Below are 22,184 nucleotides of genomic sequence, written 5' to 3' on the forward strand. Positions count from 1 at the left end.
CTGCAGTTGTTTGTGGTTGTTGCTGTTTTATGCTTTCTTGTTATGTGTGCTGATGTTCTGATTAATTTTTAATATTGTTCCTTATTGTGAAAACATACTTGAATTAGAGAAAATATAAGCTAAATAAGCAATGGTGGAAAGTAAATAAATTCTAAATTAGATTTGTCCTGTGGCTGAATAGTTCATTGTTAATTTTTTATTACTGTAATGGCTCCTTTGTTAGAAGTACCTAGAGATATAATTTTTACTTGTAACTGATTTTCTTGCTCTGAGGTACATGTAATATTTTAAAAGGGTGAATCACAATTATTAACACTTTTTTTTCTCATGAGGCATTTAAAATAGCACATAGTTGCTTGCACCAAGAATGCATTTTTTCAAATTTTATGTGTATGGTTATAGCCATTCTAGTCAGTGCTTTTATCTCCCACAGAGAAAGAATGCACTCTGTATGCAAAGTGAGAAATCAGATCTCAGCATGGAGTGAAAATAAACTGTATACAATATTTTGGAAGCAAAGATTGTAGCATGCTGTATTTTTAAAAGAGAGAGACAATTTCAGTTCTAAAACAGAAGGCTGAGGACATGGTCAGATGGCAAACAATGCAACAGCATTTCTGAAACCAATAAGTTATTAACTGATTGAGTTGAACAGAATATCAGCTAGAACCTCTGCATATTGACAACACTTTGAATTGTCTGGAAAAAGGTTTTGCATAAATACCTCTGTTAACTGATGGTTTAACAGTAGCTATACTATAAGAATACTGTACTAAGAATACAGTAGCACTGAAAATATTTTCCAGTAAATGTAGATCAGTTAGAAAACAAAAGATATTGAGACCCTAGAAAGAGTACAAGAAGGGCAACAAAGATAATAAGGAGCCTGGAGGCTAAACCGTAGGATAAACAGTTGAGAGAACTGGGTGTGGTTAGCCTAATGAAGGAGAAGACTAGGGAGTGACATGATAATAGTCTTACAGCATTTAAGGGGCTATCATATAGAAGAGGGAGTCAACTTAGTCTCCAAAACACCTGAGGGAAGGATAATTAGAGGTCTAACCTAGAACCAAGGGGAAAATTCCTGACAGTGAAAACAATCAATGGAATGGCTTGCCTCCAGAAGTTGGAGGAGGTTCATCACTGGAGGTTTTCAAGAAGAGACTGGACAACCACTTGTCTGGAATGGAATATGGTCTCCTGCTTGAGCAGGAGATTGGATGAGAAGACTTCCAAGGTCCCTTCCAATCTTGTTATTCTATGTTTTATGAACTCAAACGTATGTTCATCCTGAAGATTTGCAGAAAGTTAGTAACAAGAGAGAAATAACTGCCTATGCCATCACTTTAGCAGCCGCAATTTTACAGAGGGCTTTAGAATATGAATAAAGAAGGTAATAAATGTTTATCATTTCCTTCAAAGTATCTTTTTGCTGTTCCCTAATTTGTGTGCTTGAAAAGCCTAATGCAGTTGTTTTATTTTTATTTTTTTCATATGTAAGATTGTTGTCGAGCACAAAAAATCAGGACCGCTGTGCTGTCCTGCTCACTCACACATTCAGTGGTTTAGCGGGTTTAATATTCCCCAGCAATTCCCTTCACCAAAAACCCAGAGTTGTTCCAATTAAGTCAGCCAAAGGCAGACCAATGCTAGTCCACAGAGCAATGGCCAGTGAGTCCAGAAGACACTTGAAAGTTTCCCAAACAAGATAATCCCACAAGGCAAAATTAAATCCACACTATAAGAGGTTTCACAAGGCACAAACCAAGTCAAGGCAGGGGTCACAACAATGAGGAAACACACATCTAGGAAATAAATACATTGTTCCTAGCATCATCTCCATCTGTCTTCAGTGCTAAATAGCCAGTTTTCGGTGCAGCCCATCACGAGGGGTGAATTTGCCTCCTTTCAGATAATCAGGTTGACCTTAGCTATTCCTGCCTTTTCCCTGCCCAATGTTCCTCTTCCTCATCATGCTTTCCTCACCTGAAGCCTTAGGGCTGTCCTGCTGCAACTGTGCTTCAGCCAAATCCTTCTCAGACGGTTGCTTGGAGCCGTTGCCCAACTCTCCTCCTGACACGTCTGGAGCTGGTTTATCCTCCTTTGAACTAACACCTGGAGACATATCTGGGGAAGTGTCTGGGGAGAGGGGAATCATCACAACCACATTTTAAGTAACAATTAAGCTGATTTATTGTTCTTGCTTGTGCACAAAAATCTAGTCAATTAATGGTCAGTACTAAATTGGCATGAGATAAGAGTTAACTGAATTCAAGAGAGGCTGGACTTGGATTGCTCATGGGAATGTACTAATTCCAGGGTGATTCCTCTCTTGACTCCTTCTCTTTCCTCTCTTCTCCTTCTCCTTCTCCTACAATTGTTTGCTAATTACAACATGGAACATTAGGCATATAGAAATTCTCTGTGTAGGGGGCAGGGATGTCTCCTAGAAATGTAAGCTGATATGCTCTCTATATGCTGGGCATTAAGAAAATTATCCACCAATCTTTAATAAGATGAACACACATTATAGCTGCAGATGGTAGTACATAAAATAGCATACACACAATTCATATTATTCAAACCTTACTGAGAAGTGGAAGAAAGTGGGACAAAATATATGAACCTGTTCCTCATTGTTTTAATTACTCATTATAGCTCTGCTAATTTTACAGAACATTCTGTAAAAATTCAGCATGTCATGAAGTGGGAGAAGCCACGCTATGACATCTAATACAGCATTGAAGCCGACCTGAAATGATAGTAGTATTGTACATAATCTATAGAACAATACTGTTCAAAATATTTTAGTTATCCTATACATTGAAATGATATTTGCAATTACATATTTCTGTTGTGATTATCCTACTTACATTTTATATAATTTTCCATGTTGTAGGATGGCCAGATAATTGGGCTTCTTGTAGCAATAAAACATCAAATAGGATGAAATAAACAATGGTGTAATATATTTAAGGAACAAGAACAATAGTATGTTACACAGAAAAATTAAAATTTGATGGATTAAAAGTGCACAGAGGCATTAAAATAAAAGGAAGAATTGCTAGGAAGAATGAATGACTTGAAGGGAAGACAGAGCTGGGTGGAACAGAGGCACTATCATTTCCCAGTGTCTATTTATTAACTGTATTTCTGAAATGAGTCTTTGTATCGATTCAGTTTAACTACCATGCTCTTGTCCATTTATGCAGTCATTAATGCGCTTGACTCCAATGGATTAATGAATATGTGCAGGTAGATTTCTGGGCAAAAATATGGAAGTGGTTTGCTACTGCCTTATTCCAGATTCTCTCCACCCAGCCTAGCCATCAGTCCATGGCTTCCTGTTAGGAATATAAGTCACCTAACAGGTATTTGGGTTAGAAATATATAAGCCAGGATAAACATTTTAAAACTGTATCTTTAAGAAAATGTAAAACTGTAATTAGGTGTGGTTTCTCAAATGGCCATAAGATGGAGCCAGAAACCTGGGTTGTTTAGTCTGAGTCTCAGAAGAGAGTGTGAGTGTATCTCTGTTTTTTTCTGTTGGAAAGTATTGCCATTCCTCCATTTTTCCTAATTAACTGTTATTCCTGGATTTAATGTAAGTCTGATACTGAACTGTTTTTTGACACTGGACTTTGATATTTGGATTATCCCTGGATTGAAAAACTGACTGATTTACCTGTGAATGACTTTTGGACTGCTTATCTTGAATTTTGCTTAAACTTTCTGGAAGTAAAAACCTACATTTACTGTAGTGTATCTGTGTACTGTGTGTGTATTGTTCAAACACTTCTCTCAAATACGTCTCCCTGTATGCTCTCATTCTCCTAACGGGGAATTACCTCAGCTCTGGTTATGGGCCCAGGCCATACCAGGCTCAGATAACTGAGAGTTAGTGTGAATACACAGTACTGTATACAGACAGCTGTTTACTGTTTAATTGTAGTTTACTATCCTAGTAAAGATGGCACAAGTCACTTCAACAAGTCTATCACTGATAACCTGGTTGGATGGAACAAACTATGTTTCCTGGTCTATGAAGTGCAGTCTACTTCTGCGTGGAGAAGGTTTATGGAATGTAGTTCAAGATCCACCAGATATAAATGCTAGGGATCCAGCTAATGAGGATGATGCCAAGAAGCCTGCTGACTTTAAACAGAACAGCGAACGAGCTCTTTGTATAATTGGACTAACAATGATTGACCAACAGCTAGTCCATATTCGTGGAGAAGAGTCTGCTGCTAAGCGTTGGGAGAATTTGAAGAGGATTTATGTTCATGACAGTATAGGTGCACACATACATCTTACACGTAAACTGTTTAGAGCACGTCTTCTGAAAGGAGGAGATATGTTAGCTCATTTGAATTTCATGAAAAGAACTTTTCAAGAGCTACATGAAAAAGAACTGATATTTTCAGGGCTGCATCACGTTTACATCATTCTTTCCTCATTGGATGAAAGTTATGATGATTATGTATCTTTACTGGAAGTCCTGCCCAGGGATAAACTGACATTGACTGACATAACTGGAAGGTTGTTAGAAGAAGCAAGAAGACGGCTGGATAGGGACCAACTGAGGAAGGAGCAACCACAAGAAGAGGATTTGTCTTCAACTGCCTTTACTGTTAGGAAATGTTTTTCCTGTGGGACTAGGGGACATATAGCTAGATTCTGTAAAAAGGGAAAACATCAGAATACTGGCAAACACCAGAAGGCTAAGAAGAATAGTGTAACTATGTCTAGCAATTCAACTGTAAACCATGGTTTGTGGGTTGTTGATAGTGGAGCATCGCAATGCATTACTAAAGATAGAAAAAGGTTTGTAAAGATGTCCACGAGTAAACAACATGTATCATTGGCAAATGGATGGAAGATTAAGGCAGCAGGTGAAGGTACTGCATATTGTTCTTGTATAAATGAACATTTAACTATGTTATATGTACCTAAACTAAAATTTAATTTATTATCAATAAGGGCTTTAGTTAATATTGGTTATGCAGTAACCTTTAGGGGAGATAACTGTATAATAGAGAAAGAGGGTAAAAGTGTTACTGCTACTTTAGAGAATGATTTATATGTAATACACGATGACCAGTTGAAGATGGCTAACTCAGTTTATAACAATGTTAAGCCACATGATGAATGTGTACATTTACTGCATAAACGTTTAGGGCATATTAATTTCAAAATGCTCAAACAAACTGTTGAATTGTCAGAGGGAGTAAAATTGAAACCCTGTAGCAAGTATTTAAACTGTAATGCTTGTAGTCAAGAAAAGAGTAAGGTAACTCCAGCAAACAGACTTAATGGGTTTAAGACCAAAGAACCTTTAGAGGTTGTTTTTGCTGACATAATTGGTCCTAAGAAACCAAGTTTAGGAGGTGCCTGTTATATTTTGACCATTACTCACGATATGGTTTCTGCTATCTTATGAAAAACAAAACAGAAACATTCCACCATTTCTTTAACTGGCTAAGGCTTGCTGAGAGAAAAATGAAAAGTAAAGTAATTACTTTAGTTACTGATAATGGGACTGAGTTTGTTAACAAAAGATTCCAAACTATGTTGAAATTGGCTGGTGTTGAACATAAACGTTCTACACCTTACACACCACAACATAACTCGTTTATAGAATGAAGAGGACAAACATTACAAGCCATGGCTCGCACTATGTTATCTGACTCAGGTTTACCCGAAGCACTGTGGGGTGAAGCCATAATGTGTAGTAACCACGTTTTAAACAATGTAGTAAATACAACAATTGGAGAATTGCCATTCACTCGTTGGCATGGCAGAAAGCCAAATTTAATTTACCTACAAACATTTGGAGCTCCAGCATGGGTGCATATTCCCTCACAAGTAAGACTGAAAGGGCAACATAGAGCTAAGAAGTTATTTTTTGTGGGTTATGAGGCCAACCATGGATCATTTAGATTCTGGGATCAAGGCACAGATCATGTTTATTGCAGTGCTAGTGCAAAATTTCTCGAGCACGTTGGGTGGGATAAACTGGAACAGGAATCCAGCAATGATATTATTATTGACACCCAAATAGTCCCTAAAGATAAAATCAGTACACCACAAATAGCCATTAAAGAGGAAGAACAGGAGGAAGTAGTAGAACAGGCACAGGAAGAAATAGAAGAACAGGAGCAGGTGGCACAGGAAAGTCCACCAGTAAGCCCTGTATTACCAAGGTTCAACCCAAGTAACACAACCACCTGATAGATATCAGGCTAGTGTTGTATGCCAAGTGAATACAATTCCTGGTAACTATAGTGAACTGAAACTGTATCCTGCTAAGGATCAGGCTGCTTGGCAGAAAGCAATGGATAAGGAACTGAAATCTTTAAAAAGACTGGAAGTATACGAAAATGTTAAGTTACCACCAGGTAAACATGCCATAGGGTGTAAATGGATATATAAGCTTAAGACAGGTGTAGATGGGACTGTTACCAATAAAGCCAGGTTAGTAGCACAAGAGTTCAATCAGACAGCAAATGACTACAATGAGGTGTTTGCACCTAGTCTGAAGGCTACTACATTAAGGGCAGCATTAGTGTGGGCAGCTAAGGAGAAATACATTGTAAATCATTTGGATGTAGAGACAGCATATCTGCATGCACGGTTGCAACACACTATATATTTAAAGAAACCTTTAGGTATCAAAGATGATAATACAATTGATTGCTGGAAATTCTAACTATTAACCAGTCCCACCCCACTTCACTTTTAGATATCATTCCATTGTTAAAGCTTGAATGCCTCCTGCCAGAAGTGTGTGGCCTCCTGCCAGCTGTGCTATATATCAGTTTAAATTTCCATTAATTATCATTTAGGTAAGCATCTCTTACATCTAAGAAAAATGTAATTGTTATTAAGTAAAAACTGATAAAAAAGGAAATTTTCTAGCCTGACATAATAAGGTAGCATTCTTATTGTGCTAATTGTAAATAAAAAAGGTTTCATCATGTCAAAATTTCCTCATGCTAAGTACTAAGAATTGTGAAATTTACATTGACCATATGGAAAACATATCAATTAGATTTATTCCTAACATCCCTACGTTGTAGCTTGATCTCCCATGAACTCATTATCTTCCCAACTGCAATAGTATTTCAGGTTTTATGTGAAAGTTATTTTTTTAAATATTAGGGGAAATATTTTATTGTGCTAGGAATGATGTAGTGTAGCAACAGTGTAGTTTATACTGGAGTTTTAAGTCTGACTTCTCTGTTCTTTTTCTTAAACTGTATTATGGAGTGTGGATTTTTTTTTAAAAAAAAGTTTGTATATATAGTGACCTTAGTATCTGGTTTGTAAACAGCAAGCAGTTCTTATGTATTCTGCTCACCGAATCTGGTCCCAGAGCATCCATATCTACTCCCTTGGTGTTTCAGTACCTTTTCCTCATAGGAATAGAGTGAGATGATTTCTTGTTCTCTTACAAACTTTTTTCCTCTTGGGTGTCTTTAAAATATGACCCAGAAAAAACATTCAACCTCTTAGAATGGAGGTTTTAAAGTAATGTTTAATATAGTAAAACTAATTAATAAAGTTAATTAGCATCAACATATATTTCGATAGAATTAATGGAATAATTTCCAACTCAATAATCATAGTTACACTAATTAGAGAAATAAGTCAGTCTGTAGACCTGCAGACGGGTACAGGTTGGCAACAGAAAGAAACAGCAACACCCACAGCTAGACATTTTATTACCTAATTCTGAATTCCTCCCTAAAGACTGAATTTACTTTAACGAAAGCTGTCCTGTTGATGATGTCCTGCACCATCAACTTAAACAATTAGAGCTACTTTGTCAAACTGAATGGTACAGATTCATAATGATATAGGTACTTCCCCGAAGGAGGTTTATCCTGTCATGATCTTTCTGTAAATCCTCTACCAGTCTTTATTTTCATTCTATAACTTACTGCTACAGAAACAGGGCCCTTTCTTTCTTTTTTCCCATATGAAGAAAACTGAGAAATATATTTATATATTATGTATATTCTGTTTTTTCCTCAGATGTTCAAGACAACTTACATCAGCAGCCAGTATTTTCCACACAATGATCGTATGAGAATTGTTTGGGCTAAGTGCTCTTCTGAACTGCAGCCATTAACTGCTTGTCCGTCCTGTGTAAACTAGCAAGAAATGTTTTTATTTTTAACTAGCCAAGGAATCAGAAACTGGACACACTCAGGAAGTCAGGTCCAAGGTTGGAAAGTTGTCTGCTTGTGTAAGTTTGACTCTCAAGTACTGAATCAGCCCATGCCTACTTTCCTGAGTCATAGCTCTTTCCTTGGAGGAACCTTGCTGAACATTCCTGTTGTACTCACTCCATCAATCTTGTACAAGGATTCAGGATCTTTTCCTGCCCAGTCTCTGAAACCGTAGACTCAGCCTATCTATGGTTTGGCTGCTGATTATGTGATTGCTCCAGAAGTGCAGGTTCATCATGTAGAACAGAAGTTCCCAATCTTGGCAACTTTAAGATATGTGGGGAATTCTGGGAACTGAAGTCCACACATCTTAAAAGTTGCTAAGCTTGAGAAAGAACTTCTACATCTGCTGTAGAAGGTCTTTCTCTTTCTGACCTTTTGGCAGATATCTGAGGGGGCTGCTGACCCCTGAGTTGTGAAGTCTTGCTTCTCCAGTTCAGAGTCTGATTCATCAGATGGAGCCATAATAATTTCATCTGCTGAACCTATTTTTTTTAAATAGCCATTTTACATTTTCCCACTCAGTTAGTCTAGAGGAAGAAATTTGGCAATTAATTTCGCCGGTGTTATACAATTAAAAGAAATCAGGCCATATTTCATAATTCTTATGCTAAATCTGTTAAAGGAAACAAACAAAATGTCCAGCGTTTCACTGTTCCATGATTAAACCATGAAGACAAAAATAAAATGGTAGAATGATGTCAGACACAATAGCAGCTCAGTACAAAACAGCCATTAAAGGGAGACAGTGTGTGTGGGGAGGGGGGGGGCAAGAGAGCATGCCAGCAAAGCATAAAGCACAGCCAGCCAGTTACAAAACAGTATTTGTATAAGATAGTATGAAGTGCAATGAGTGCATGGATCAGCCTTACTTGTCCCACTGGAGGAAGAAATACACTACATTTGAGGTAGAACAAAAAAAAAAACTCAGGGGGAGGACACCTTCTCAGAGGTTTAAGGATGAGCTGATGGTAACACAATATATTCCTGCCATCTTCAAATAATGGGATCATTCTTGAACAAGGCAAACAGAAAGTGTGAAATTAACCCTAAGAGACAGTGATTTGCCCAAGGTTACCCAGTGACATTTAATTGCTGAGAATGGACTTGATTGTAGGCACCTCCTGTCCTATCCTAACACCTTAACTATTGTTTAATATTTCCTCCCTGAGGAAGAATCAAAGCCTCAGAAACCCAGTAAGCCAGACTTGCCAAGGTCCAGAACAAGAAGATCACTTTTTGGGGAGCTGAAGAAGAGGGTGGCTGCTTGGTATCTCTTCCTTTGTTATGAAAGAGGGCCAAGGACTCAGGTTTAGAGAGTTGGTACCTTAAAAAGTGCTATGTTGTCAGGAAGAATGGTTAAACTTGTATGCACCCTACCTGGAAGGAACGCTTTATTTTGAAGGACCTCTTCTAGAGAGTTAACTGATAGAGACTAATGCCTAGTATGGCTGGAACTGTTGGCAGATATCATGGGAGGAAAAACTTACCTTGAGGGAGAGGAGGAAGAGCCTGAATCAAGACAAAGGTCAGATTTAAAAAAATGGAACTCAGGGTTGAAATGTAACCAGTGAAAATGTCTCAATCACCTTCCTTAATTCCCACAAAGACCTAGCTTTCATGAATAAAGGGAAGGAAGGAGAAGTACAATCAGACTAGATTCATTTATTGATTAGGCGCCATGAAGTAGTTTTTGACTCTTAGCAACCACATCAATAGATTTTCTCCACGTGATCTATCCCTAACTTGGTCTTTCAGGTCTTCTGACAGGGCACTGATATGCCATTGTAACTGCTTGCTGCTGGTCATCCTGTTCTCTTGTCTTCCATTTTCCCCAGCCTTTCATCCTTTAGCAGAAATCTAGGTCTTCGGATAATGGGTCTGAAGTAGGATAATCTCAGCCCGATCGTTTGTGTCTTTAGTAAGAGGTTTGGATTGATTTCTCCAGTGATTCGTTTGTTTTCTTGGCTTGGATTGCCAAGATAGCCTCTTGGATTGGCTTTCACCAAATTACTTTCAGCCTAGAGTTGTCAACCTTTCTTGATCCATTTGTGATCTTGCCTGAAGGCACAGGTATTCACTAATTAAAATAAAAAGAAAACCTAGGACAAAATGTTGCAATATTACTAACAAATTTATTAATGAAAACTGTAATATTTTGTAATAAAATTTTGATAACTTGTCATTATTGTTTATTCTGTATAGCATCATGAAATCTATTTGAAAAAGGGAAAATATATTTTAAAATAATAATGAATAAAATAATTAAATGACCCCAGATACCTGAGATATTTATACCAGCTTCATGGAACATGCATGCCAATATTTCACCTTGATTCATGTAGTGCTTGAATAACAGTATGACTTTTTAAAAAAGACATTCACAGTAGGTGGTTCTGTCGATTCCAGTGAAAATGAATAGCTGAAGATTCAAGTTGCTGTTTGTAGAGATGGAACCTTAGGGGGAAGACTAGCCTAATTTGACATGTATGAATGTGTCCCATTATGCCTGACTTTTCATGGTAAACACCAGCATCTTATTCACAGACAACTCTGGGAATATATAGTGATGTATAGTCATTTGTAAAGCACAAACACGGAATTAAGCTTTGTATTTCAGTTAAAATCAGCAGGAAATTTTACTTGGCTCCATAAACAATACCATTTGGGGAAATACACCATGTTTAGAAATAGCTAATAGCGCTAGGAATACATGACTGTAACTTGTGGTATTATAAAACTCTAGATGTCTTCAGTCTATTAAAAATGCAGGTACATTGTTATTTCAGTAAATGTTTAAGTGATCAAATATCCTTCTTGCCATGTAAAATTCCTGCTTGCTGTTTAGGCATGATTTCTGAAGGAATAATGGAGGTAAGACATGATTAGACAGATAGTCTGTTTACATACTATGAAGGATGACATTTCTCCATCTCTGCATTATAGATTAAGATTATTTAGTAGGCCTTTTATTTTCTCTATTACCTCTTGGCAGTTTTCAATAGTAGACTTAGAAATATGACCCTGGATCTGATCATAACACGATTGTGCAGCAGTAGATATTATTCCAATCAATGTTCTTAATATCAATGGAAATAAGTTTAGAAACTGAAGATTGGATATTTTCTCCTCATTAAATGTAACAGAAATAAATCAGGGTTTTATATTCCTTGATGAAATAAAACAATATTGTGTAGAAATCAATTGCTTAGAGCTTCTGTCCTAAATATGAAAGTACGGTTCACTTAATTCAACAATGTTTACTGCTAAGTAGACATATAACATTGTACTATAAGTCCCATTGTTTCCCCAAAGTCCTATTGGTTTCTCCTGACTGTGAACATTAAAGACTTTAGATATTTATGTTGAACTATTGCCGTCATAAAAACTTTCAGCACAGTTGACGTTGGGAAGCAACTGTACAATGAATGCATTTTTAGCTATTTTAATGAACTTGTGTTTTGCAGTCACTGCCACCCTTAGTACAGTTTTCATAAACAGTTGGAATATGGAAATTATCATCTGGGATTCCTTGAGTTATTTTAAGTACTTGATTATTATCATTATTTTTGTAACACTGTTTACTGTGATTGCCTGAGACAAATTCAAATTTGTTGTACTATCTATTTTTTTTTTTTTACTGTGCATTGATGTTTGTAATTTTATATGTACTTGGAATTGGCACACATTGTTGACGATCGTCCACGCTGCTTTGGGAACAAAGTTGTAAAGTTTAGCCTAATTATTAAGATATGGAATATAGATTGATAGGATTCATGCTGAGGTCCTCACTTGGTCGAAGAGCTCCCTGAATTATTTTGGGTCAGTCAACCTCTCTTAGCCCACCCTACCTGACTTCATTATTATTGAAAAGATAAAGGGATATGCCCTTTTATCTAGTGGGAAGCAGATGCACATCTTTTCTGTTGCACCTTGTCTTGTATCCAGTAGGTCACACACTACTCAGAATCTTCTATTTTTATTCAAAGACATGTATTTTAAAAATGTCATGCTATTGTGGCATAATGTGTTTTTGTTGTAGATTGAGTGGGACTGTCAAAACAGAATATCTGCATCATATTGGGGGCATCTAATACAAACTTCTTTCTGTAGTTCTATTTAAAAAAACCAACCAACCCTGGTTAATCAACTGTTCTTTAGTCATTTCGTTGAATTTGCAAAGGCATAACATTTTAGTTTCTTAGAAAACGTATAAATCTGTATTTATAAAAATACCAGTTTTTCTCTGCAGTGTTTGGCAGAGGCATCAGCCTGATCAATTTCACTGTCAGATTTAATTCTAGCTGCAGTCCATCTTCCTCCTTCTGCTTGACTCTTCTTGGGAAAAATAGTCTCAGCAGCACCTGTGACTTTCTATATAAATGAAGCTCCTATGAAAAGAGTGGGGCAGTGGTCAGAATGCAATATGCAGGTTAATTCTGCTTGACAGTTGGCTGCCAGCAGTTTGGCAGTTCGAGTCTCATTGGCTCAAGTTTGACTCATTCTTTCACCCTTCTTACCCATTCTTACCCACCCTGGGTAAAGTGAGGACCCAGATTGTTGGGGGCGATATACTGACTCTGTAAAACCGCTTAGAGAGGGCTGTAGTGTAAAGCACTGTGAAGCAGTAACATAAGTGCTATTACTAGTGCTATTGTTATCACAGCTAATTGAACTGAACTGGTACAGAATGCCCCCGAGTTATGTCTTGTTACCCTTCCCAATTAGTCAATCTCCATATGTATTATAACATTAGTACAGAGCTGGCTTCCAAGGAAAGCATGTTGAAGAAAGTTGTGGCAGCTCAAAGTGGAAGGATAGCTTTGGAAATAATGTACAGTAGAAACTCTTCCTGATCAAAGAGCACACCAAACACTGTAATCGGTTAACCATATATGTACATCACTTAATCAAAACTTCATGGTAATTTCATCACATATGTTGACATATAACAAGGTGACATTCATCATCATCATCATCATCATCATCATCATCATCATCATCATTTTGCTTTTATTCTGAAAAAACCTCTTTCCTAACATATTTCATCGTCACCATATATAATTGAAGCATTAAAAATTTAAGGCATTGTTCATGGTTCAGACACATAGCATCTTGCTGCTGCTGCTGTTTTTTGGCTATGTTTTATTGCATAATTTCAGTTATTAGTGTTTTTGAGCACCTTTGGGGAACTTTTATTCCATGTCTGAATAAGCAGAGCAGTTATAAACTATTAAAAAAAATATTCTTAAAACAATAATTATGGAAAGATCTGGGGAAGGATTTTTTTTTTAAAAAAATGCACATACATCATTTAGAGTTTTAAGATGTCTTCTTTAAAAGAAGAAAATCAGAATTTCTGGGTCCCTGAATTAATTCCAAAGCTTCTTTTCTTTATGGAAGAAGACTGTATATACATATACATATTCATATACAATTCTGTAATTGCATTTTGGAAATGCAGACAGATTCTTATAAGCTAATTTCTGCCAGATTAGCATAAAATGACTAGTTGAAACAAGCATTTTCTCCTGTGCAGGAAGGAGCCTGTAGAATTTGACAATAAAACTCTGAATCAGTTTTTAAAAGCGCCTTAAGTATTGGGATTACAATAAATAAATACACACATTATATATAAAATCCGCTTACTCAGCAGCATAGCAGACTTCATTAGAATAAATGTATGTGGTTTATTGTTCATTGTAATATCTTATACTAATACCAAATGTAAAAAATGTGTCTCTTGAAACTGGGTTCTAAAAGTAGACTTAAAAGAAAGGTAAATAAAATCCAAAACTGTTATCATTTAAAAAATGCATTGTAGCATATATCTGGTTCTTAGACTATTTCTGTTCAGCTATGGTAGGTTAATAAATTTCAGATTAGCTAGCATACTTATTCAGCCTTTGTGTTTATTGTGGAAAAAACAAATGGTGGTCTCAAAATCCCTTGCCAGTTTTCTTTTAGAAAATATATATAATTTGAGGTATGCAGCAGTAGTGCAATAGTCATTTATGTTGTCATTCTCTGCTTTCTACGGACCATGAAAGGCTTTAGGCTCTAAAATAGAAGCACAATCATGGCAATTCAATATTATTTTTATTTATTTTTATTTATTTATTTGATTTGTCATTACAAAATAATAGAAATAAGAATAAACATAAGTATAAATAGGCAAAATTGTGTGCTTATGCACGCCCCTTAGATGACAAGTTTTCACCACTCCTCCCATCTAATGCCAAACATTTCTGTTTTGTATCCAAATGCTACAGAATTTCTGCAGTCTACAAGAAGGAACCCAGCGAATTTCAACAGAAGTTTTCTGTTTCTAATGTAATGTTATTTGAACTGGTGCTTATGGCCAAATAAATAGTTAATGACTTGCAGAGCTGGTGGAGATGCAACATATTTTTATGTTGATAATTGCATTTCCTGAGAAGCTTGACAACAATTAAATGGGTACAGAGATTAAGGCTCACCCTTATCTTTGAACTGTATGATGGCTACCTTTGAATTTTATGGTTTTTTGTGCTAAACTCCCAAGTCCAATGAAATTGTCAAATTTTAGGGCTGGATTTATGTGCAAAAAAAATGAATAGAAGAGAAACTCACAGAGAGATAAAAGGAAACAGCTTGGAGTGGGTGGGGGACTTTCCCCCTTTCTGGTTCTCTTCGAGTATTTCAGGTTGCCCCAGAAATAAAGTTTACTAAGAACATTTGGGGGGGAAAATGAAGTAATTGCACATCAATCTTTGTAGAATTGTATTTTTGTTATTGTAGAGTGCTGTAATGATAGCTTTGCAAGGGTAATGCGATAGTATGGTACCTGCATTGAAATGGTTAATTCAGTTGAATGGGACAAAAAAGAGAGAGATAAATCTGAATTATTCTTTCATTGCCTTTTACTTCTTGATCTTTGTTCATTAACCAGGAGATTGAGGATTTAGCTCCCTGATTGTTGTTGTTTTTAGTCCATTGCATTTTGGAGTATTTTAAAAGATATCTGCAAGTGATATTTCAGGGGCTGCCCAAATTATTAAATATTTTTCAACCTCTGCTATCCTGCACTGTCATGGGTTAAGACTAGTATGGATCTGGAACCTATACAGCAAGGGACTTGAAATTTGCCAAGTTTAAGACTTGTGGACTTCAACTCCTAGAATTCCTGAGCTAACATGACAGGTCAAGTTTGAAGCTGTCAAGTTTGAAGACCCCTGTTATACAGCATTATTTTCCAAAAGGCTAGAAAGGGCTAGTTTGGAAGAAGCATCTCCTTCCCCGCTGCTCCAAAGACAGCCTGAGATGATGTCATTTCATTGTTTTTCTTCTTAATGGATTGTCTTTGGTATAACAAAATTGAAGGAATTGGTGGGAAAAGCAGAAGAGTTCCAAAAAAGAGATGAGAACATCTGAGCCCTTCCCAAACTATTTTCTCTTAAGTAAAATTTGGTGATTATATTGTACGTTATCAGCTGGGATGGTTTAGTAATTCAAACCTTATTGGCAGACACCTTATTTTAAAAGTTCCAGTGGGGGGAGGGGGAGATATCAATCAGGCTGGACCTCTTGATCCACCCTCATCTTTCTAGCTAGAGAGTTTTTAACTGCTCTTCTGAGGACTTCTTCCATACTTTTTCCACAAGCTTCTCCCTTCAGTCCAGTTCTAGGGAAAATAGAAAGGAAGGTGCTTTTAATTTTCTTGCCCAAACCCCAGAAATGCAGAATTTAGTACACCTTGTGCCAGATATAAAATAAAAGTTATAGCTGTACAACAGTGAAGTCTTGCCCATGGGAAGATTTTGATGAGAAATTCCCATTTGAAATGTATAGAAATATATTGGAAAAGGAGAATGCAGGAACACAGCCATGGTCATAAATATGAGTCAGTTGCCAGGCATCTGAATTTTGACTCTGGGAACTGCGATGTTTGTAAGTGTGAAAAATGGTTATTGGTCACTTTTTTCAGTGGTGTTGTAACTTTGAACCATCACTAAATGAACTGTTGTATGTTGAAGACTACCTGTATAAATCATCCTCTAAAATTCCTCTGTGAGGGAGATGTGCAGTAAATAATAAACAAAGTGCTGTGGAAAAAGAATGAAAAATCTTCCTGACCACTTTCTCTAAAGCTTGCTACTTCTATTTACTGCAGTATATATACCAGTATCTATTTTTTACAGCAAAGGATTTCTGCCAGAAGTCTTGGTACAGTAGTAAACTGTCTTGACTTTGTTTGACGTTCTAATATTGATTCCCATGCTTCAAAATAATTTGCTGTCTAAAGTGTTGATTTCTGTATAGATTTAGAGCTGTTCTCCAAAACCAGGTTTGGCTTTGAATACTCAAGAGTTTACATACTGTAGTGTGAAATGCTCCATTTCAAACTCTTGGATGTGTCTGAAATCTACAGTGAAGTGGAAAAGGATTTGAAAAATATCAACGTGAAGTGGATACACTCCCTATATTGTACTTGTCACATAAGTGCCATTTATCTGTCTGTGCTTGTTGGACATTTCTGAAAAGACTTTTATGTACATTCACATACACATATATATCTTATTTACTTCTGGGAGTAAAGTTCTAATGAAGATAAATGTTAAAAATATGGAATAAAGCAAAAGTTAAAACTGTAAGCTGTATCCAATTTTGAGAGATGTTTTATTTTTAAATAAATTATGTTCCAGTACTTCAAAGAACCTTACATATGCACAGAGGACTTGCAAGCATATGCAAGTTTCTTTGAAATAGCATAGCATATTTTTTAATAAAAATCTGAATTTTCTTCTGTTAGAAGTGCTTTATACTACTAGGAATATACCCAAGTAATCTATGGTATAAATCAAACCTTATGTTTTTCAGAGGATAGATTCCAATCAGGAGAAGTATGAGTTAGTTTTCCAAGTGCACATGGTGCAGCATGGTGCACATATGCTATGATCAGCTTTAGGTTCAGACAGTCACAAAGCCACAAAACCTAGAACTGCTTAGAGATCTAGAACTGAAGATAACAAGAAAATTCTTGGTCAGACTCAACTGGCCAGATGTTGAAAAAATTATGTGCACAGTGATATCATGATGCATACCCCATCTTTTCATAAGTCCTTTCTAATGTCAGACACATGCGTAAATCACTGTTGTTAAATCATGTCCCATCATTTTCCTTCTCCTTATTCTTCCCATGGATGCCTGTGTAGGCAAAGTGCAGATGACTTTATAAGTAAACTTTTTACATGACTATCCCTTGGCTATATAGTAAGTTTTTTACATGACTATTCCATGGCTGTGGAATAGAGGGCAAAACAGAAAAGTCTTAATATTGAGGAGTCCTTTGTGCTCTCTGAGCTTGTTTTCTTATGATAACTGAAGATGTTACCTACTATGGGTAATGAAACATTTTCAAAAAACAACAACTGCAAGATAATGATGTTATCTACTTTGGATGAGGAAACATCTGTAATGTAACATCTGCAAGAAAACAACCAAGCTCATAGAGCAGGGGTGTCAAACTCAAGGCCCTTGGGCTGGATCCAGCCCATGGGATGCTTAGATCTGGCCCACAGGGCTGCCCTGGAAACAGTGGAGGACTGGCCTGCGGTGCTTCTGCCAGTGTAAATGGAGCTTGGGAGGGCCATGGGAGGTTCTCCCGAGATCCATTTTCACTGACAGAGAATTGCAGGAGGCCAACGCAGCCAAAAATGGAGTTTGGGAGCCTGTTTTTGCTGGCAGAGTGCTCAGCCCCCCACAGGCGCCTCCAATACGAGTGATGTTGAGCTGGCCATGCTCACCCTGGCCACATCCACCCTGGCCCCCCCAAACTCAAACACAACCCTGATGCGGCCCTCAATGAAATGGCATTTGACACCCCTGTCATAGAGCATCAAGGGCCCCTCATTACAAGTTGGAGCTACAAATATTATCTATCAGTCTTAATATTCATTGAGTTATCCAGCCAGACTGCAACTAATTTTATGATTGTTGTAAAAATCTACTTTTCGAACAATTGTGCAATCGCTTTTCTTCTCAGTTAAGAGTTTTGCTAGACATCATTACTGCTGTTTCTTGACTCAAATGTGCAGTTTCTAGATCCTAATAAAGCAATGATGTAGTATTATTCCAATTTAAAATGTGGCATCGATCTTGTTCTTCACCTGGGAATCCGAATCACCTGCAAGGTTATGTTTGTTTCTTTTTATAGTACTCAGTCCTGAAAAAAAGAACGGGAAATAACCACCCAATTTCTCCTCATTCAGATCAGGAAAATTAAAATATGCTTAGTAGTAGTTTCTGTACCATGTTCTGTTTCTCACAGGTGAGTCCTTGGAGGTCTAAATTCAGTCAGCGTTTCGCTGATATTGTGCACAAAAGATACAACCAACACACTGTACAATGGAAAGATGGTTTTATTTGTTGTTCTATGTTTATGTTTGTGGTTAAAAAATAAAAAAATAACAGTAACAATAAATTCAGCCAGTGTTTCTAAGTCGTGTTGGACTGGAGATTTCCCCATACCTAGCTATAATTATCAAATATCATTCAAATGCTGATAAAAGAATAAAAAAGTATTGTAGAAGATTTGTAGAGATGTGCCTAAGACAGGTCCTTTTCTTAGGATAAGAAACATGGAATTTTAAAATGAGAAACTTCCTGCCAATGAGTTATTAAACAGTTAGGATCTGCATGAGAGAGTCCATACATGAAATAAATTATTAATCACCAGCTCAGATGGAATGACAACTTTCCTACAGAGATTGCCCTAAAGGTAGTCCTCAACACAGTTGGGACTGGAAAATTCATTGTTACATGAATTAGGCATCATGATTGCACCCAATTTAATGATCTGTTTTTTTTTCATGGTCATTAAAAAAATATTATAATAGTTAAGCAAGACAACAGCTGACTGTGATTTGTGACCTTCCCTGCTGGCTTTCTCAATGTTGCTTGTCAGAAGCTGGTTGAAAAAGTTGCAGGTTCAGGAAGCTGCAATTGTTATAAGTGTGAGCTGATTGCCAAATACCAGGATCATGATCAAGTGACCATGAGGATGCTGTGATGGTTTTAAGTGTGAGATCTGGTTGAAAGCCACTTTTTTCAACATTGTCATAACTTTGAACAGTTGCTAAAAAACTCAAGGAATGCCTGTATTAAAATAATATAAATGCAGTTAGGCCAAATTCTAACTTCATTTTCACCACTGTCATTTCTGCACTTTAAATGAACACATAACCTTTTAAAGGAAATTATTTTGAAACTTGTCAGATATTTAGCAAGGTGGATTTGTTTTTTGAAAAGTGAGTTATATCAACCCTGAATCATGTTATGTAAGGTGTCTAGTACTAGCTGCAAAATTTGATAGCATAGTAAATAGATTGGAGCCTCCTAACAGGAAGTTTCAACATTATTTGATTCATTATTTGATTTGATTCAATCATATTCCTTTAGAGTCTCAGATTGTGATATTAAATGTCAGCATGAAAATATTCCCATTAATCATGCAAAACTTGGTTATCCACTAAAACTCACATTGCACAGGTAGAAAGTACCAGCAACTTCTAACAAAATGATTATTCCATGGATTAAAGTAAGCCAGATGTGAGAGATTTTTCAGAAATGGTTTTCCATTAATTCCATTCTAGGGCTAAGAGAGAATGAGTTGGCTTTGTGGCTAAGATAGGACTAGAATGCAGTTGGCTTTGTGCCTAAGGACTAGAATGCAGAGTCTTCTGGTCTGATGCCTTAATCGCTACACCAAATTGGCTCTTTATATTAAACCATGCTAAATATCTATTACCTAAGATGTCTTTCTGCTGCTTGATCAAGGCTTTTCTTTTGCACAAGGAGTGTAGGTGAAATGTGTTTTGTTGTTTCAGCTCTTCATTGCCGTTAGAGTTTTATTTTTATTTGTTTTGAGTTTTTAGTAATATCAAATTCTTTTAATTCTCTTTATGGTGAGAAGGATTACCACAATGTTAATCTACTCCCACTGTGATTTTATTGTAAGTTTGCATACAATGACCCTTGTGCATAAATGATACTGTTGGATCATAATAGTTGGCTTGAATGAATCTATGACATCAGATTCCATCTTGGCTGTTCTGGCTACACTAAGATGATGCTATGTTTGATCATGCAGTTTCCTTTCATTGGGCAGAGATATCATCTGCCTTGAAGGAGATAATTACATAACTCTTTTTTAAAAAAACACTTTTTAAACTACCTTTAGACCAGGGTTGTTCGTATTTTCCAGTGAAGGTAGGTCTGAGAGTGATGGTCAGTTAGCTCTTAGTACAGCTGTGTAGTTTTCTGAGTCTATTTCAATTTGATTTCAAGATAAGTCAAGACATACAGATTTATTAGTTGGCCTTGTGAGGGACTAAGATGGGTATGTTTGTGCTCTTGATATTTCTATAGATTTTGATGTCATTAGCCATTGACTCCTCCTGGACCACATTGGGAAGGTTTTTTTTGGAGGGAGGGTGAGGAGAGAGGAGAGAAGCAAGCCATGGCTCTGCTATCTACTACTAGGAGTAGTATAGTTCTACTTCTATTCTGGAGGCAGTTGCCTGATGAGATATTTGGGGAACACTGTTCCATCTTCAGTCCCTATATTATGCGGTACCATAAGATCCTAGTCTGGCTGTCTTAACATCTTTATGAAGTTGTTAGATATGCTTATTAGGAATTGTGGATCTGGCTGACACCTTTCCTTAAGTGTGCTTATGCCAAGTTCCTGCTTGGCTCTTTCAATAACTTGTGAAATATTTGAATAGGGTATAGATTTAATACATCTAGTCCCAGTTTACATGGTTAATTCCCACATTATCCTATTCTGTTCTACTCTATTCTACTTATGTATTTGATCGAAATATTCACATGGCAGTGATGTGGTATATAGACTTGTGTATAGATGAGCCTGGTGATGTGGTGAGGAGTTGTTACATGAAGGGAAAAACTAAGGTGATACATAATCCAAATCTCTTTGAAGCTGAGAGCTATTTTATAAAGCTCCTCAAGCTGAAGATAGATAATCACATGAATCCAGACAGATATACAATGCACATAGTTTCTATAAATCAGTCTTTTCTATCCTGGAAAGTGGCTAGAGAGAATGGGAGGAATAGTCTAATCGAATGGGACTGACTATTATGAGATACTATAAATAGAAGGTATAAATGTGTGTGTTTATTGAAAATAGCAAGAATTTCTTCTGTGAGTAGATCAATAATTTATGTTTTTTAAAAATATTTGTCTTGGCAGTGTTTTAGATGATGAGAGCAGCAACCTGCGACAACAAAAGCTTGACAGGCAGGTGAGTTTTTAAATTGTTGCTTGTGCTTTTTCATGTTGAAAAATAGAACTTACCTAACTGGACTTGTCTAATATAAGGAAAATATATTTTATTTAAAAGTCTGTAGAGATTCTCAATCATCCAGGTCATGTTGGTCCCAAAGGTGCTTTTTCCAGAATGCAACTGGAATTTCTTGTTTTTTCTTTTGAAGACATTTTACTTTTTATCCAAGAAGCTTCTTCAGCTCTGACAGTGGAGAATGGAAGGATTTATATTCCTTGCAGACAGCTGGTCATTTGCATCCTTTTAAAGGGTTGTTGAAGCACTTGGAGGTTTATCTGTGTCCTCAGGGTCACCTGAATAGTGCTTATGGTTCCTGTAGTCTGCAATTTTTCCTCTGAAAATCCATTCCTAAACGTCTGTAGAGATTCTCAGTCATCCAGGTCATGGTTGTCCCAAAGTGAAACATATTCAAAAGAAAAAACAAGACAGTCTAGTTTCCTCCTGAAAAAAAGCACCTTTGGGACAACCATGACCTGGATGACTGAGAATGGGTAATGGAGTACAGTCCAATACGACATCTACTTCTGAGGGGCTTCCTGTTCTTGTTTTTATTTGAAATATCTGGCTTTCAGTTGTTTTCTTTTAATACTGTAAATAGTGTT

General features: G+C 36.7%; 1 protein-coding gene across 6 annotated transcripts in view; it reads left to right on the plus strand.

Moving 5' to 3' along the window:
- Positions 1–22,184, plus strand: part of TUB (TUB bipartite transcription factor) — a 118,041-nt gene that overhangs the window by 58,001 nt on the left and 37,856 nt on the right. For all 6 annotated transcript variants that reach the window (XM_026706640.2, XM_026706641.2, XM_026706643.2 and 3 more), the window contains exon 2: positions 21,489–21,540. In XM_026706640.2, the coding sequence (XP_026562425.1) occupies positions 21,489–21,540 (52 nt within the window). The remainder of the gene's footprint in view (positions 1–21,488; positions 21,541–22,184) is intronic.

This window comes from Pseudonaja textilis, chromosome 1 (assembly GCF_049901715.1).
Source record: "Pseudonaja textilis isolate UNSWEBS1 chromosome 1, rPseTex1.2, whole genome shotgun sequence".
Classification (NCBI taxonomy): Eukaryota; Metazoa; Chordata; class Lepidosauria; order Squamata; family Elapidae; genus Pseudonaja; species Pseudonaja textilis.